This window comes from Genypterus blacodes, unplaced genomic scaffold (assembly GCF_046128005.1).
Source record: "Genypterus blacodes isolate CSIRO-AG114 ecotype Tasmania unplaced genomic scaffold, CSIRO-AGI_Gbla_v1 ptg000141l_1, whole genome shotgun sequence".
Classification (NCBI taxonomy): Eukaryota; Metazoa; Chordata; class Actinopteri; order Ophidiiformes; family Ophidiidae; genus Genypterus; species Genypterus blacodes.
This window is the reverse complement of record NW_027466943.1, coordinates 686,806-705,000: the sequence shown is the minus strand read 5'-3', so window position 1 is coordinate 705,000 and position 18,195 is coordinate 686,806. Positions and strand designations below refer to the sequence as shown.

Below are 18,195 nucleotides of genomic sequence, written 5' to 3'. Positions count from 1 at the left end.
CTCTGGCAGGTTTTAGCAGTGGCAGCTATGGAGACTGGACAACCTTCACACTCGCTCTCTGATTTAATGGATCAATGTCTTGCAGTCGGTAAACTAAACTCAAGCTACCTCACAGCATGAAACACAAGCAGGGAGATGGGAATTGACGTAGAAGAATTACACAGTGAAAACCAAGACTAGACTTGATTAGTACGTATTCACTGACCAACCAGGGTGCATACATTGGCTTTTGTCAGGTTGATCGGAAATACCACCTGAACTTCTCTCTTTGTGCTTTTTCCCTTCAGTGGGTGCTGGCATTTGAGATCTTTATCCCACTGGTCCTCTTCTTCATCCTCCTGGGTCTGAGGCAGAAGAAGCCAGCTATTCCTGTCAAAGAAGGTAGGCACTGTACATACAGGAGAAGGTGGCAATTAGGGTGAAAGGGTGTTTGCTACTTCTTCTACTTGATCTGACACTTACGTTGCTCTCCTTTTACATGCATATTGAAAGCAATCAAAACATTGCACAGCAAACTGACACACTCTTTTCATTTTGGTTTCAAATAAGACAAGAAAATCAAATAAAATGGCACTTTGAATTCACCCGCATACACATTCACACACCGCGCTGTGATCAGTTCTGTATGAGCTCACACACACAAACATCTGCTGGGTCCTAAACAGAGCCAAGTTACGTAGAGGGTTATTCTGTTTAGTTCCTGGCTCACCCCATGGATGAGTCCACATCATTAACAATCTTTTTTGAATAGGTTTTTCATGTATTTATTGCCTTTGTAGGTAGATATGATGTTTATGTTTCTAAGTAGTAATCAACTTGGTTAAAATCAATCCTTGGTTAAATTATGGTGTAATTAATGCTTCCTCGTAATTTATTTATATAAAATCTTTTGTTAAACTTTGCTAATGTGTTTTTTGTTTGTTTTAAAGCAATGTGCTAAAATTTCTTTCTATAACACAGTGTAATGGATTCTCTGTAGGCATGATTTGATCAATGCGGCTGTCACATGTATGCAACATACAGTGGGTTTAATCAAATACTTCTTATTTCACAAATGTGGTAGTGCTGGTGGTTCGAATTGATGTGCATTGTTTTCAGGAAATTACCCCCCAGACCTAAAAAAAAAAGCCCCCTTTGAGTGTATGTTAAACCTACTATGGAGGAGCTGATGGATGTTCTCAATGTCTTTCATACTGTAAGTTATGAGAAAGAGGATGTAAGAGATTGCTGGATAGAGACTGGATGGAGGCCTGCACTAGCATACAGGTGTTACGATGACATCTTCTGCTCTTTCCTCCTCCTCATTAAATTCCATGCTGATGTTGTTTTCAATATGAAAGTGATCATCACTGCTGAGTCATGCTGGCTGATAGCTGCAGTCATAAAGATGTGAAGCGGTTCTATACAGACTATTCATTCATTTCATAGAGGCACATTACTTTGCAAATGCTGGTGTGAGCTTGCTATTCGTCAACCACAACAACTGTGTTGTAGTTTCTGTATCTTTAGTTAACTTTTTGATGTTTGCCCTGTCATTTGTGGAAGTTGTGTTTTTCATGTTTTTAATGTTGCCTGTAGTACCCAATTTATTTTGCTCTTTGTTCTTATATTCCACCTCTGTCTTGTCTATCTTTCAATCTGTTTCTCTTTTTCTGTTTTTCCATCTGTGTCTTTCTTTCTTTCCGGTGCATGATGCATGGTCTCTACATGTTGGATGGACCAGTGTGTAAGTGTCATTGTCAGTAAATTCCCGGGCTTACTTATTAATTCTCGATTTTGTGGTATACCTCTCGAATTACCCTGATGTCCTAATCTTAAATGGTGATGTGTTCACGTGTCTGTGTATCTTTTCCAATAACCTATGTGCAAAAAATGTGTGTGAGGTTGAAATGAAAAATATCGTCCTCTGATTGCAGTTATATTCCTCTCGGGTCAGATGCACCTTGTCTTGGGTCTCTTTTGCTCTGTGCTCCATCATCTGCACAGTCCTAGTTCACTGATGCTAAAGACAATTATTTGTCTAAGTCATTGTGTGGAAGAGCCTTAGCCACCACGTCTTCAACTTTGCAAGAGGTCTTTCTGACAAGAAAGTGTGAAGTAAACTGGGCTTTTACAAATACACTAGCCGCTGCTCAGAGAGGAACATACCTGTACAAATACCAATACAAAGGCTCCAGCGTGGAAACATCTGATCTATAACTCAAGCTGTCACATATCATATCAAATGGCTGCATAGTCAGTCATGAAGTGATTGTTTTGTTTGAAGGACAGGAAAGTGATTTGCATACACTTAAGATTTTCAACTAGAACATAGTGTAAGAAGTATAAGAATGCCTGTTTCCGTTTTAAAGAAACCATGGTCCCATCAAATGCAAAATTATTGTATGGAACAAACCAGAATTAGATTTTTTCATGCTGCTTCCAGGGTTTATTGTCCAGCCATTACTTGTCTGTCTGTCTTTGTGTGTGCTTCTGTTTGATTCAGTCGTATACATAAATTGAGTTTGCCACTGTGTGTGATTACTCATTTAATTAATTTCTATTTGTTCCATGGAATTCATGGTACTCAGTGTGTCCTACTTAACTCTGTCTCTTTAAAAATCCAGGTTTAATTGAATGATGGACTCAGATGTGTGTTTAACACGTTGACGTCATGACCTTCCTCAGCTTGTTGGCCAGAGAAGACAAATGCCAATAACTTTATTTACTCGGTTTATTTGTTTCTACCCAACTTCATTTCTACATTTCTACATGCTCATTAGCGATGCAACAACATTTTAGTTCAAAATAAACACTTTTACATTACTTAACCTTCTTAAATAATAGGCTCTTTGGATGTGTGTTAGGCTAAAGACTTAGCGTCTCTAACAATCTGTTCAGTTTCCTGAGGTTTAATAACAGGACTGTAAGTGCTGGCAATTAAGCTTTAGTTTCTATTCTCAGATAAAACCCATTCAAGAGGTTTTCACACTTTACTTAAATGCTGAAGTGGAAGCATTTTGGAGTGAAGGGGACATGACTTAATACAAGTCTCAAACAATGGAGGGCATATCTTCAGAATGAAAACAACATGTGTCTACATGTGTCAGCCGTAAAACATGTCTAGTCCTTTATGTCATTTGAGAAAAGGGGATACAAAAAAAGAGAAAGCTGGAGGATATTGGGGAGTGTTTTAGTGGGTGGGTGGATAGATTAGACTCAGCAGACAGTAGCCATGGTAACATGGACTGTTGCATGTATTTGTAAGAACTGAACTTTATATTTTCTCTCCTTTCTTTTTGAAAGCAAGTCTTGCCAGCATTTATAGACCAATGAAGAAACATATCATGGGTCACAGTATGATGAAAGCCCTGTGTCTTCACCTGTTCCTCTCTGGCCATTAGCTGCGGTCTGTCTATGGCTCCCCTGCCATTCTTCTTCCTTTACAGCTTCTAACAAAAATTCTGTCCCTCTCTGTGTTTTTCTTCCTTGTTGCACTTTGGTTTGCTCCTTTGCTTTTCGCTGAATGAAAAATCCCAAACCATTCCTCCCACCTACCTGCCCGCCCATCGTTGTTTGTGTTGTGTTGCATTTCTTCTCTTCTTCCCTCCTTTCCCTCTTTCTTCCTTCCCTCATTTCCAGCCTTTTACAGTGCAGCCCCCCTCACCTCCGCTGGCATCATTCCCATCATGCAGTCGCTGTGCCCAGATGGACAGAGAGATGAGTTCGGTTTCCTGCAGTACAAGAACTCAACGTGAGTCCAGTTTGTTTGTTTACAAGTTTCTTTTAGAGCGACTCTTTGAAACCTGTCAGTGGATTGTTCCTTTTATTGTTTATTCAATAAAGAAAAGACTTCATTGAGGTAAGCAATAGAGAAGACAATACTTCCAAATCAGTCATGGAGTTTGGGTTGGATGCATTCAGCTGGATATACATTACAAATTAAACACAATTAAGAATAGTGGAGATGACCCTGCAGTTAATGCGTGTTTACATTTGTCTTTGAAGTGTTCTAACAAACTGTATGACAAAATCTGGCAAAAAGGTGTTTGAGCAGGCATAAAACAAAATCACATGCAGTTTAAAGAATGTTTTGTTGTTTTTCTGTTATACAATAATGTTGTTATGCTGACTTATGTGGCATTTACATTATAATAGTGATTTTCACAAAGGAGAGGCTTGCAGCTCATATATAGATCTTTTTCTTCCAATCAATTAAACAGCACTAGAAGAAGAACTGAATTGGAACACCAACAGTCAAAGGGAGTAAATCATTACAAATGAGGCGAACTTCACAGTACCATCAAGACATCTGAAGCTCATTCATTAAGCTTCACTAATATTGATAAGCGCCCTGGTGTCCCATTACTGGCACATTTTTGGAAAGTGTCCTGTGTAAAAGCCAATTAAAATAGGAATGTTAATGATCTGCTCCATATTTAATAGTCACATTGTGTGTGTGTGTGTGTCAGAAGAAGAGGGTGAAAGAGAGAATTACACCCGTTCTGAAAATGCAACATAAATTTAAAATAAATGTCTCTCTCTCACTCTCTCTCTCTCTCTCTCTCTCTCTCTCTTTCTCTCTCTCTCTCTCTCTCTCGCAAGCACACACACACACATAGACACACACACATACACACACGTCATTATTTACAGGGGCAAATTGTCCGAAAGAATTACTGTCCAAACAACCAACAGAACAGTCATCATTACCTATAATTGAATGTAGAGGAGCAATTAATCTTTCTCTGCTCACTCTTGTGATTTGCAACCTCTCTAAATGTATCCTCCTTAATGCACAATCTGCGTCTCATTCCATCATCTCTGTCACATCTGGCCCTTTACTGTCTGCTCTGATTTCTTCGTCTGTCTTCTGTTCAGCTCTTCCTCTCTTTTGTCATTAATTATATACAGTATGAATGTATAAAAGTTTGTAAAAAATATCATCTGTGCAGTGTAGAAAATGTTTGTTGTGTCCATGTATGCCCATAAGTGTTACCCAGCTGCTGGAGCGGATCAGCGAGGTGGTTGAACAGAACCATCTTTTCACCTCGGACCGGCCTGGTTTGGGCCAAGAGCTGGAGGACCTGCAGCAGCATCTTGAGAGCCTCAGCTCTACTTCACTGCCATTGGACCACACATTTAACAACAGCCAAGGTCTGCTCGATGTTGCTTTGATGCCAGATGTGATGTGATGCAAATTGAAATTATAGCGTATTATATCAAATTGAGCAGAACCTTTGTTTGTCATTGATGGTTCTTATGCGCAAGTTACCAGTACTGACTTGTGCTTATGGTGAATGAATGCAGTTCTGTGTGTCCTGCTTATGTCATTTGGGGAAAATATTGGAATTGAAAGTTTAGATCATTCAGCCCCCAGACTGGCAGGTTAACTGTGGACATTTCAAAGATTTCATTTCATGTAAATCTGCTCCACTGTGGAGCTCATCGGGGGCTGATAAATCAGACTGTGGTTGTGCTGAATAACTTCCAAGTGTGAATGAGTAACTGTGAGTGTGAAGCAGAGTGTTACTGTATTAGACCTCCTTTCCGCACCAAATATACCCCATCAGGTCTCATTTAATGCATTTAGTTCATATTGAATGCAAAATTTATTATGAACACATATGTATATTTCTTGCATATTTGTGTGTTGCAGTTTTCACACTGGCCAGTGTTTTAAAGAACCAATCAGTTTTCCAACAGTTCCTGGTGAGGAATCTGTCTCTGCCCACCAGCACAGCCAGCCTGCTGCTCAACACTCCAGTCAGCCTCAAAGAGGTCAGTCTACTTTTAGTTTGCTTAACGTTTGATTGCTCACTTCAGTTGACTTCTTTTTATTCAGTTCTTTTTACTCAGTTCATTTTGTCCAAGTGGCATTTTTAACATGACATGTTTAGATTAGATTAGATTAGATTAGATTAGATTCAACGTTATTGTCATTGAGCAGAGTACAGATGCAACCTAATGCAATGCAGTTAGCATCCAACCACAAGCGCAAAAATGTACTATATTATACACAGAATTAATTGTGACATTTAAAACAAATATCTCTACAAATTTTCACCCACTGTTCCATCTGCAATAAGGCCACCAATTCCAAAAATACATTAATATCATGGACATGTGTATTTAAGATTAAACAAAACAAAAATCCTCTCATTTATTGAATAAACAACGTAGCAGAAATGGATGCTTTCTGTCTCACAGACAGTGTGACACAAACAGCTTGATCCACGACAACCACTCTCCAGAGGAATGTAAACAGGAAATGAATATGCTAATTACTGCACAAATATTTGTCAACATGTCTACAGTGTCAGTTTCCAATAATACATCCTCTCTTACGTCTTACTCAAAAGAGCTCCACATTTCAGAAGGCAGTGAGCTGGCAGCTTATCTGCTGTGTGTGTGTGTGTGTGTGTTTTGTCTTGTCATGCCATTAGGTCCTTTTTTCCTTCCATTCATTCACTACTTTCTTGTATATCGTCTTAAGCTTGCTGACACACTGATAGAGAAACACTGAATGTGTGTGTATTTGTGCGTGACTGTGCATGTTTGTATGTATATATGGAGTTTATACATTGTGCACATATTGGTGTAAGTATTTTTGTGTACCATTCTAGTTGACAATGTGTTTGCAATGATGCTCTCATGTATGTATTTGCTTATCTGTATGTGTGTGTTCTGTAGGTGTACAGTCTGATCTTTGGCACATATCCCAGAGATGCTGGGCCTGGTCACAGTTGGATTCAGGGAACAACAGATTTGGGGCCTAAACCTGGAGACAAAGTCCTTCATCTGGAGGTAAACTCCAAAAATGCAGGCTCAAATTAATGTGTATGCAAATACACACACACACACACACACACACACACACACACACACACACACTTGTACACTCATACCATACTAGTAATGAAAGCATCCCCAACATATCTATTTAAACCACATTCAACACAGTACTGAATGAAGTTGAAAGGGCACATGTTAAAACATATATTAGCCCAAATTTTAGATGAATTATACTTTGCAGTATAAGTTGATGTTTACAAAATGTGTCCACCAAGACAAGAATTTCCTACCTCCTACTACGTGGGCAGTTTCATTTACGCTGAGAAGCAGCTTCTCTGTCAAACAACCTGGCAGCATCCATGGAGAAACAAATGAGAAATAAATGGGTTTGTTAAATTTGTAAATAAATTAGTTGTTTAATTATAGTCTGCAATTAAAATGCTCTGCGGACCTTGCAGATATTTACACACTATACCACACAAGGACGAGCTCCTCACAGCAGCGCATTTATTTTGAGTCATGGGATGATTCATGGAAGCAGCCTTTATAGAAAACACACAAAATCTGAAGCAGTGAGCATCTTTGCTCATTATGATTACTAACTAGAAGGAATGTCACTAAAACTCAGCAGAGAGTGAGTCAACAATGCTCCATCTAATGAAATTGACAATAGCTCAAATTTATTGCCGGTAGCAAGCATTAGTTAATTTACAGGTAATTAATTGTAAAGTTAATTAATAGTTAAAGCTGGTACAATCACTTTTTGCTGTGGCGTGATCAGTAATCTAATCAATGTAATGGTGATTGTCATTGATTCTAGAGTAAAACACAAAATTAGTCAATCAATCAGTAACAATGTTGTATCATGTAGCCACTGTTGCTTAAGAGCTGAAGGCCTCACACATGGCACACACTGTGTTAATATTGCATTACAACTGAAATCCATCCTGACCACATTAAAAGTGTGAACACTATCCAAAATGTGTCAGACATGGTCGTAGAAACAGATTTACCAGCATATAACCATAACACGCTGTGATTAGTCCTGATATGTGGTTTAAACAAAGAAACTATCTAACGCGCACCCTTGCGCACACAGCTTAGTGACATTTAAAACCTTTATCGTCCTTATTACAGCTCTATTGATTTGTTCTATACAGAAATGTGACTGAGTAGCCTACTGTGCTTCCTCACTAGTGATGTTTTGATTTCCTCTCCCAGGAGAAACTATTAGGAGGGCTACACACTCTGGATGGAGGCCTGATTCACAAAGCCTTGCTTGACCCAACCAAAGCAGCCCATAGGCAGGCTCTGCTCAAACTGATGTCCCAGGCTTTGGGCCTCTCTGAAGTTACAGGAAACCAGAAAAATGACCAACAGGGCCTGAAGGAGGTGGAGGTATACTTGCCATTTTACTGTGTGTATCAAACTAAAAGTTTTGTACTGAATGATTGGGTACACAAACACATTCATACGATTTATTTATTCTAGTGATGATTTCTAGTAACAACACTGTCAACTACTTTCTATTTATTCACACTAAACAATCCATTACCTGCCCGAAATGTGTTTCTTCTAAATCCTCTCTCACAGGGGGTCATTCTGACTGGTGCCATGCTGGAGGTCCTCACCTGTGGAGAGGGTGAGGCCAGTGATCTGAATAAGATCCTCTTGGTGCCTGACAGGCAGCAGTCGGTGCTACAGGCCTATCGCAGTGTCGTTTGCAGCGGAGGGGAAAATCAAAGGTCGGAACGCTTCAAGCAGATGAGCAAGGAACTGAGAGAGCAGATCAACACCCAGAGTGTAACTGAAAGGGTACAGCAATTTGACTCTGTCATTACATTCAAATTGTACTTGATTCTTATACCTGGGCAGTGAGGGGAGTTATGCTTGGGAACTGGAATATCCAGCTTTCTCATCTGCAGCATTAAGGTCAAGTATCTCTGCTCTCTGCTTTACGTTGCACACACTGAGTAGCATTTCATATGCAGCTTGATTAATTGGCATTTCCGTCAACTGTCAATTGTGCTCTGAATAATACACAAGAAGAGGAAGAAATCATCAGCCATTAACATTAAGGATTACACAAACCTTTTCTTTTTGCACTTGTGCACATAAGTTGGTCATCCTGGTCTGGGACATTCTGAAAAATGCAAAATGATAAAAGCATCTAGACCCTTGGCTTTGTGGAAATGGTGCTTCCACAACTGTTTAGAGTTTTGAAATATTCTCCAATATAGATAAATGTGACGTACAGCCTGCTTAGCACAACCAACACTGAGTATAGCCTATCACTGCATTTGGTGCCAAGACACCACATTTCTGTCAGTGTAATTTTCAGACAGTCCCTTTGACAGCAGTGAGTTAGAGACAACAGTTATGTTAGTTATTTTAGTTATGTTCGGAGCACAGCATATGTGCTAACTTGCTCTCTTCCTCCTCCATCCCCCACTACAAGCTTCATCTGGAGCAGGCCAACACCTTGGCACCTCTCTCCCAGTCCCACCTTGCCATCCTATTAAAGGACCTTGCTGATGTGGAAAGGCTTCTCAAAGATGTAGATCTCCTCTCTGGCCTGGCCCGCCTGCTCCCTAAAGGGGCCTGTGCCGGTCGAAGTGCCCCCTCCCCAACAAATATGACCTCCTGGCCCCTCAACGCTACCACCTGGAGCCCAAACGTGACTGAAAGTCACGGAGAAGAAGGGGAGGAAGGGTCAGAAGGAGGGGGAGGAAGAGGGAAGGAGGAAGCAGACAATCCTCATTCTCAGTTCTCAGCCTTTGTGCAACTTTGGGCAGGTCTTCAGCCCATTCTGTGTGGGAACAACAGGTTAGTCAGGCCAAGACGGTAGAGATTGAGTTCACTCTCCTGCACAGAAGGTCTGCATTAAGCCTCATAAGTCCCTTTTTCCATTTTAAGCCTTACCAATGGCCCAATGGGTCAAATTTGACCCATTTTGCCGAAACACCACACCACTTTGTTTTAACCGAAAGTAACCCAAAATGTATAAAGAAATTCAACATTGAATATTTTTGTGCAGCTACTGCAAATGTTTCCACATAGAGGCTGTTCTATAACTGATATTAAATGAAGTGCATGATTTAAAGACAATTCAGAATACCAAATATGCAGTTTTATAATCTACTGTAGTAGTGAAGCCGGTGTTGATTGTTTATTATAATGGTTATAATAAAGCCTATAATCACAGGATGTTTGTCCCTTCTTCTAGGGGACAAAGAGAGACTAATTATGATGGTCCATACTGTGACAGGATAGAATATTAACAGTATGTATGGTATAGGATCGATTGCATTTGTATGTAAGGTTAACATATTCAGCTGTTAACTCACAGGGCCTTAATTGATCATTTGTCTCACTCTCTTTTGTGTTATCCACACATCCATTAGATATTATATCAAAGGGTAGATGAGGAAGCTGAGAATCCTGCTGCAATATGTAACATTTGACTTAACGGGTACCATATAAACCTGTAGCTTGTGGTAACATTTATGAGGAGGCTTCTTTTTTGGCTTCATTTTGTTTTTCATTTTAACAGCTATGGTTGTAACAGGTGTCATATAAACAGTAGATGAAATTGTGAAGCGTTTGGAGGTGGCAGATTAGTTGTGTGCGGAGAGAGGGAATATAGGTAAGGCTATAAAGTTAATGGCCTTTAACCAGTGGCTCTACTTGCAGGATCATTGAGCCGGAGGCTTTGAAGCAGGGAAACATGAGCTCTCTGGGCTTCACCAGCAAAGAACAGAGGAATCTGGGTTTACTGGTGCATTTGATGACTACAAATCCCAAGATCCTTTACTCGCCCATTGGCTCCCAGGTGGATAAGGTGATTCAGAAGGCAAGTAGACAACGCTGTCCTTGATGTACTTGTTTGGTTGTACTTTATTCCAACAGACATAATAAGTTTGTTCTCAGGAGAGAGTCCATGTCCAATTTCGTGCATTTTCACAGTTTCCCTTCAATTGAAACAGACACTCTAATACACCACCAGAGATATACAATATTGTGGTTTTATGGTAGATTCAAGGAACAAATTTGGTTCTGAAGGAATTGTGTATTTTGAATTATCAGTATTTTGTATGCAAAATACATTAATCATACCTTGCTGATTAGTAGGGAGTCGGATGCGCATTAGGCCTTCATCTGGTCTATAGCATGCAAGGCTGGTTCTCTATGATTAAAGATGGTTACCACACAGTCTAACTATAAGCTGTAGCCCAATTGATGTCCTATCTTATTATGTGGGCTGCAGAGTAAGTGGCTGAGGTTGGAGGTGTTGAAATGAGTATATTAAGAAGTGAACAGCCAATGGAGACAGCATGAACAAGGGGATGAATGAATAAAACAATAGGGAGAAATAAAGATAAAACTCTTCACTTGTTTTCGCTCTTAGGCAAATGAGACCTTTGCGTTTGTTGGGAATGTGACACATTATGCCGGGGTCTGGCTCAACATCTCAGCACACCTCAGGACTTTTCTAGAGGAAGGCAGGCTGCACAATCACCTGGCATGGCTACAGCAGGTACAATCAGATAAAGGAATGGTAATGGATATGTAAATGTATATTGTAATAAATATATGGAAATGTATCTGTCCCTCTCTTCATCAGCATTTCCCCCGAAGCCCAGTGTGCTGTGAGTTTACGCTTCCTGTTTGCTCTGCAGTTGTCCTCAGAGCTTCGTCAGCACCCAGAGCTGCTGAATGCCACAGACAGTGAGCTGATGCAGGGTCTGTTGGAGGGAAACTACAGCCTGCCTAACACCTCCACCCTGCTGGAGCAGCTGGACACCATTGACAATGCTGCCTGTGGTTGGACCCGCTTCATGTCTAAGGTCTGTATCGTGTCAAAGTATGGGCCATATGGATCCATCATTCAGCCAGAGCAACAGTGGGCTTCTAATAAATACATGACACAAGCCTATCATTGCCATCCACCCCTGATAGGATGGATATGGTAGTACTTGATTGTACATTTATTGTTTTTTGATCTACCATTAGCCCTGTAATAGACTGGGGGGCTGTGCATCATTTTGCTGCACCCCTCCAAGTTTATGTCCAGTGTATGGGAACAGCCAAATTCACCAGCCCAGTACTGTATTGGGTTGACGCTAACAAATAATAGACACAGATTTATCAAGGATGGATGTCAAAATTAAATGCGTCAGTTGCCATCAAATATGATCGTATACCTGTATATTACATTGCTCATTCATACAGTATGTGTTAATTGCTTGGAGACACCGTTTACAGACAGGAAAAGGCAATGAAACACTATCGTATTGATCCAAGTGCAACCATGCAGACTATGCTGTAAAGGGAGTTTTTAGTCATTGCACTCAGCTCTAAAAATAGCTTTCGGAAGTCATCCTCTAAGAATAGTTTTGGAAGTCATCACTGCCATAGAAGATTATGTCTGCTTTGTCTTTGGCTTAAAGGTTAGCGTGGATATCTTCAAGGGCTTTCCAGATGAGGACAGCATCGTCAACTACACCTTAAACCAAGCCTACCAAGATAATGTGTCTGTGTTTGCCAGTGAGTGTTTGCCACAACAAAGCAACTGTATCAGTTTGTGACCATGGGTCCAACAAATGCATGTGCAGTAGAAAATCCTGGTTGTAGTTCTTGTTCCTCTGTGACTTAATGAAAATATGTCTTCAGAGAGATTCAAATCCCAACATCCATTCAAACGTGTTTAACACCGCCGCCACTGTGCTACACTCAAGAGAAAAAGAGAAACTATAGTGACCTAATTGCTTTATTTGTCACAGCATGAACTCATGTCTATCATGGGATAAATATGCCATTCTGAAAAAGAGAAGATTTTTAAGATATTAAGAATAAGGTAAAAACCAATATTGAAAAATGCCCAATCATGCCACTGGATACAAATCCACATTAGAGTTTAATCGGCTCTTCTCCAATGCAGAAAATCCATGACCTTTTTGGTTGACGTAACAATTTAAAAGCTTATCCACTGAGTAAAAAAGATTTGCTACTGTACGATTCCCAATGATCAAACAGACTTAAGTTGGCGACCAAGCTACAGCTTCTGCATTATTCAGAAACTGGCTTCGAACTCAGAGTTTTATGATGACTTTTGGTTTCTTGAGCCATCTGTACAGTACCCCTTGACAATTACTGTTCTTTTTCTTAGGTGTGATTTTCCAGACTAACAGAAATGGCTCCCTGCCACCACACGTCCTGTACAAAATTAGACAAAACTCCAGCTTTACAGAGAAAACCAATGAAATCAGACGGGCCTACTGGCGGCCGGGGCCAAACACTGGGGGCAAATTCTACTTCCTCTATGGTTTTGTTTGGATCCAAGGTATGTTTCTTGAATGCCTAACTTCCACAAGGGAGATGTGAGCATGGATTTAATACATAATGCATATGGTTATATTTTTTTTGATGCACCATTGCGATAGCTGGAAGTACAAAGAGTCTTCAAGTGGGCTAACTGTTTTAGCACCATCTGCAGATGGCAGCAGCCGGTGCTATAAATCAAGAACACAAGTCCACAGGGGAGTGTGATTGTAGTGTCAAATACTTTGTTTAGTTTGTTTTATTAGGAAAAGGATTTATTCCGGTAAAGTGCTTACCTGAAATGTGTGCACCTGTGAAGATGCCAATGCAAGCTGCAGAAGAAGCACTTTCTCACAGAAAGTCATCTTTTATTTAAGACGCAAAAGAAACCCCAAAAAGCTGCTTATCCAACACATAAAGTTTATAACAGAGTCTGAGTAGCTGGTACATAAACAGACGCAGATGCAGCTGGTTGAGCCATGATAAGAATGCATCACTGGTATTTACGATATGTAACATTACTAGGCAGTTTGTAAAAGTTTGGGTTAGATTTGATCTTTCTTCAAGGATTTATTTCTACACTAATCACTTCACTGTCAACATTTATTTAAGGTGATACATGACTATTAAGCGAGTTAAATTTCAATTGCGATTGCAATTGCGATTTGCTGTGAATTGCATGCAACATGATGATGAATAAAGTATCTTATCTTATCTTATCTTATCTTATCTTATCTTAACTTATTATGTCACATGTGTTGACTAGGTACAGTTCCTTTGAGCCAAGCATGTAATGTTAGTGGTTTCAAGCTTTCAATGGTTAGGCTCTACATTTCAAAGCATCAGCTAGAGGTGTAAAATGTAAACATAATGCATAATAACGCCTCTCTATTTCTGTTTGTGTATCAATCTGTCTTAGACATGATAGAGAGAGCCATCATTAACACATTTGTTGGCCATGATGTGGTGGAGCCTGGAAACTACGTCCAGATGTTCCCTTACCCATGTTACACCAGAGACGAGTACGAAATCTGCTTTGTATTTAGTAATGTTAATGTATTTGGTACTTGTGATGCTATCCCCTGTGTTTTGTGGTTCTTTAGGTTGAAGATGGTACGACCAGTGTGTGTGTTAGCTGAACATGGATATTATTTAATATTATAAAACATGTAAAATTACCCTTTTAAAGTGATTGTCCACCAAATGTCTTATATTGATATCATAGCACCTACAGCCTTTCCCCCTTCACAGAGAGCAAATCAGCTATATATCCTGTCTATAATGCTGTAATCCAGTCTGCTGTATAATGGAGAAAGGCTCCATCTCTTAACATGTCCGCACTAATTATATTTGCTCATTAATTGACATCCTGTCATTTGTTTCCACAGTTTCCTGTTTGTCATTGAGCACATGATGCCTCTGTGCATGGTTATCTCTTGGGTTTACTCAGTCGCCATGATGATTCAGCACATTGTGGCCGAGAAGGAGCACCGTCTTAAAGAGGTTAGATTGCATAGTTGTGTGTCAGTCAGCAGACTTTTAGTTTATGTTTACTTATCCATTTTATCTTGGACTCATCCATGTTTGGCTAATCCACACACAATACACAGCCTGTATCAGGGTTTGTACAGCAATGAAAATCTTGGAAAGGTCACAAGAATTCGAAAATGTATTTTCCAGGTCTGGAAATGTTTTTGAAAAATGATGAAATATCTGTGGAGTTTTGGAAATGCTCTTAGGAAGCAAGCCAGTCAGAGTCAAGACACGTGGTGACAGTCATCATCACAGTGCCACGCAAATGTCTATTCGCCCAGAAAAAACATGAAATGAAAAGGTCGCCATAGAAACAAGCAGAATCAGTAAATCACATACTGCTTGCGTTACCACCAACATTACGTCAAGTGGCAAGCAAACACAAATCCACATACATTACGTGGGCATGTAAGTTATTGATTCACATTATGTTTTGAATTTGTACTCTTATGTGCGGCACTTGACAGCAGGATTGCAGAAAAAATACAATGCACAAAATTGTTGCAGTCCACTGTTCATACTTAAGCTTGTGTGCTAAGTTTAGTTTACATTGAGTGTAGTTATAAAGGTGGATTATGTAAAAGTTGTTGACAATACATTGATTATTTACATCAAATATCTCACAATCATCAGCTCTCTTATGCCACCTGCAGGCAAAGTGCCCTTTGGCCACATGTCATTGCTGTTGAGTTCAGACTTAAAACCTGTACATTGTAGTGATTGATGTGATTTTGCGCTCATATCTCCCAGCACTGCATTAACAAAACGCAAGAACAAGCTTTTTTGTGTTTTAACAGTCTTTGAATATGAAGAATGCTTATATTAAGCTCACTTTGTGCTCTGTAAAATATGACACACATTGTCACAAATATAGGTGATGAAGATGATGGGTCTGAACAATGCTGTTCACTGGGTGGCGTGGTTCATCACCGGCTTTGTCCAGCTTTCCATCTCTGTCACGGCTCTGACAGCCATCTTAAAATATGGCCGGGTGTTGCTCCACAGCGATCCTTTCATCATCTGGCTCTTCCTCACCATTTACGCTGTGGCCACCATCATGTTCTGGTGAGTACTACCTACATAAATGCTTGTCGCACAATACCGACTGCCTTATCAAGATATATTATTAATCTGTGTGTGAGAGAGAATGAGAGGTAGAGCACCGAGGTTGCCTCTTGAGGAAGAGGCTCAGTCCTACTAGTGTGTGTGTGTGTGTGTGTGTGTGTGTGTGTGTGTGTGTGTTTTAAATCAGAACAAAACTTCATTTAGATAAATTGACTAATCAACATATTAGGTTTATCTAACAGATGTACTGACCACTTACACTTGTGAGCCAAATTCAACACTTTCATGAAATATACTGGCAGCCTGGTTTTATTTTTTGCAACAGTTGTGATAACAGTGTGTTTTATGAATAACTAACCCATTTGTAACTGAGGAGATAATGCAGTAACTTTGACGTAAACAATAGGAGGCTGGTAACAGGTGTGGAATGAGGGAACGTGGTTGTGTGACATGATGCCATTTGCCCCGACCAACATGTTAAATCTGGTCCTATCTTTATGTGTTATCATTGTCATCATTTATCATTGTTTTTTGTAAAAAACAATGTTACTCTTACATGACATATTACATATATTTTGCTCCAAACCAAGAAACACAAATGTAAGCGTTTGGTGGGTGTGTATCAGAGAACAATTGGTCTTTTAATGTCATAAAGCTAAAAAAGAGTCATGTATAATCTTTATTCTTTTCAGTTTTCTGGTGTCAGTGATTTACTCCAAGGCCAAACTGGCATCAGCCTGTGGAGGAATCATCTACTTCCTCAGCTATGTTCCTTATATGTATGTGGCCATCAGAGAGGAGGTGGCCCATGACAAGATCACTGCCTTTGAGAAGTGCATTGCTGTAAGACATTTCCTCTTCCATCCAGTATTTGTAATTCAATCTAGCTCAGTTTTATATAACCATTGCTGTCTCTGCCATCAGATATGCATCTTAATGTGTACTTACTTCATATTTGTATCCCAGTCTCTGATGTCTACCACAGCCTTCGGTCTGGGCTCTAAGTACTTTGCCCTGTATGAGGTCGCAGGCGTTGGCATCCAGTGGCGAACCATCAACCAGTCTCCTGTCGAAGGCGATGACTTTAACCTTGGTCTGTCCATGATGATGCTCATCATAGACGCTGCAGTGTATGGTGTACTCACCTGGTACATTGAAGCAGTGCATCCAGGTACGATTAGTCATTGTCCTCTGACAATGCATTTGTTTACAGTCAGATCAGATCACATCTATTTTCCATGGCCCCCTGCTGTTTAACTCTCCCTGTAGGTATGTATGGGCTACCCCGCCCCTGGTACTTCCCTCTGCAGAGGTCCTATTGGTCTGGCAGTGGGCGTGTTGAGACGTGGGATTGGCCGTGGTGTGGAGGAGGGCCTGCTAGGCTCAGCGTGATGGAGGAGGATCAGGCTTGCGCGATGGACCAGCGGCGATCTGGTGAAAATGAAATCTCACTTTCAGACACAGCTCTCTGAACAAGCTTTATCTTTAGCAAGGTCAAGTCCAATGGACCCAATCGCCTCACATCTGTCCTTATTAAATGTGCAGTGTGACAAACTTTTATATGCAGTTCACTAATTAATCAGACTACGTATGGATGTTTGCTAATAATATGACTTTGAAAGGGACTCCAGTTGATGCCTGAATTTCTGCTCCAGGTCTTTATGATTGAAAACTTTTAATAGTATTTAACAGGTGCACTTTTGTTACTTTAATGACTCCCATGAATGTTGAGAAGAAATCTGTATGACATTACATTACAAGCATTTAGCAGACGCTTTTATCCAAAGCGACTTACATTACATTACCACCCAGTAAGTTACAGAGGGGGGAGCAATTGAGGGTTCGGTGCCTTGCTCAGGGGCACCTCGGCAGGGACTCGAACCAGCAACCCTCCGGTTTCCAAGCAGAAGCTCTACCACTGAGCCACTGCCTCACATGAGAAACAAATCCCCTGAGTGGTGTGGCTTTATACAGCATTTAATTCTCCCTTGTCTTCCCCACCCCAGAGGAGATGCGTGGCATAGAGGAGGAGCCCAGCCACTTGCCATTGGTGGTGTGTATCGACAAACTGACCAAAGTGTATAAGACTGGGAGCAAACTTGCACTTAACAAACTGAGCCTCAACCTCCATGAAAACCAGGTGGTCTCCTTCCTGGGACACAATGGGGCTGGCAAGACCACCACCATGTGAGGAACAAGTGTGTGTGTGTGTGTGTGTGTGTGTGTGTGTGTGTGTGTGTGTGTGTGTGTGTGTGCATATGTGTATCATATTGTTATTAATTTGATTCATATTGATTGTCTTTAAAATGTGTTGTTTCCCCCCATCATAACCTGACTATAAAGCTTAATTAGTGCAGTGTTCAGTCCAGTGCCTACTGTTTCTATGTATTGTCTCCAGACGGTTTCAGTCCCATTACAGACTTTAACACTCTCAGGTGTGGCCATCAAAATCAATGTAATTTGGAGATAAATTGGCAAATTTGAAGACACTGAACATCAATA

The 18,195-nt window shown here is 40.4% G+C and overlaps 1 protein-coding gene across 1 annotated transcript in view; it reads left to right on the top strand.

Annotated features, from left to right (window-relative positions):
* Nucleotides 1-18,195, top strand: part of abca2 (ATP-binding cassette, sub-family A (ABC1), member 2) — a 56,541-nt gene that overhangs the window by 18,606 nt on the left and 19,740 nt on the right. The window contains exons 2-21 of the mRNA XM_076165131.1: nt 288-381; nt 3,622-3,733; nt 4,973-5,136; nt 5,639-5,760; nt 6,673-6,786; nt 7,996-8,172; nt 8,368-8,589; nt 9,233-9,600; nt 10,468-10,627; nt 11,183-11,311; nt 11,454-11,621; nt 12,225-12,321; nt 12,944-13,117; nt 14,015-14,117; nt 14,484-14,598; nt 15,503-15,693; nt 16,386-16,536; nt 16,660-16,864; nt 16,963-17,127; nt 17,700-17,880. Of these exons, the coding sequence (XP_076021246.1) occupies nt 288-381; nt 3,622-3,733; nt 4,973-5,136; nt 5,639-5,760; nt 6,673-6,786; nt 7,996-8,172; nt 8,368-8,589; nt 9,233-9,600; nt 10,468-10,627; nt 11,183-11,311; nt 11,454-11,621; nt 12,225-12,321; nt 12,944-13,117; nt 14,015-14,117; nt 14,484-14,598; nt 15,503-15,693; nt 16,386-16,536; nt 16,660-16,864; nt 16,963-17,127; nt 17,700-17,880 (3,212 nt within the window). The remainder of the gene's footprint in view (nt 1-287; nt 382-3,621; nt 3,734-4,972; nt 5,137-5,638; nt 5,761-6,672; nt 6,787-7,995; nt 8,173-8,367; nt 8,590-9,232; nt 9,601-10,467; nt 10,628-11,182; nt 11,312-11,453; nt 11,622-12,224; nt 12,322-12,943; nt 13,118-14,014; nt 14,118-14,483; nt 14,599-15,502; nt 15,694-16,385; nt 16,537-16,659; nt 16,865-16,962; nt 17,128-17,699; nt 17,881-18,195) is intronic.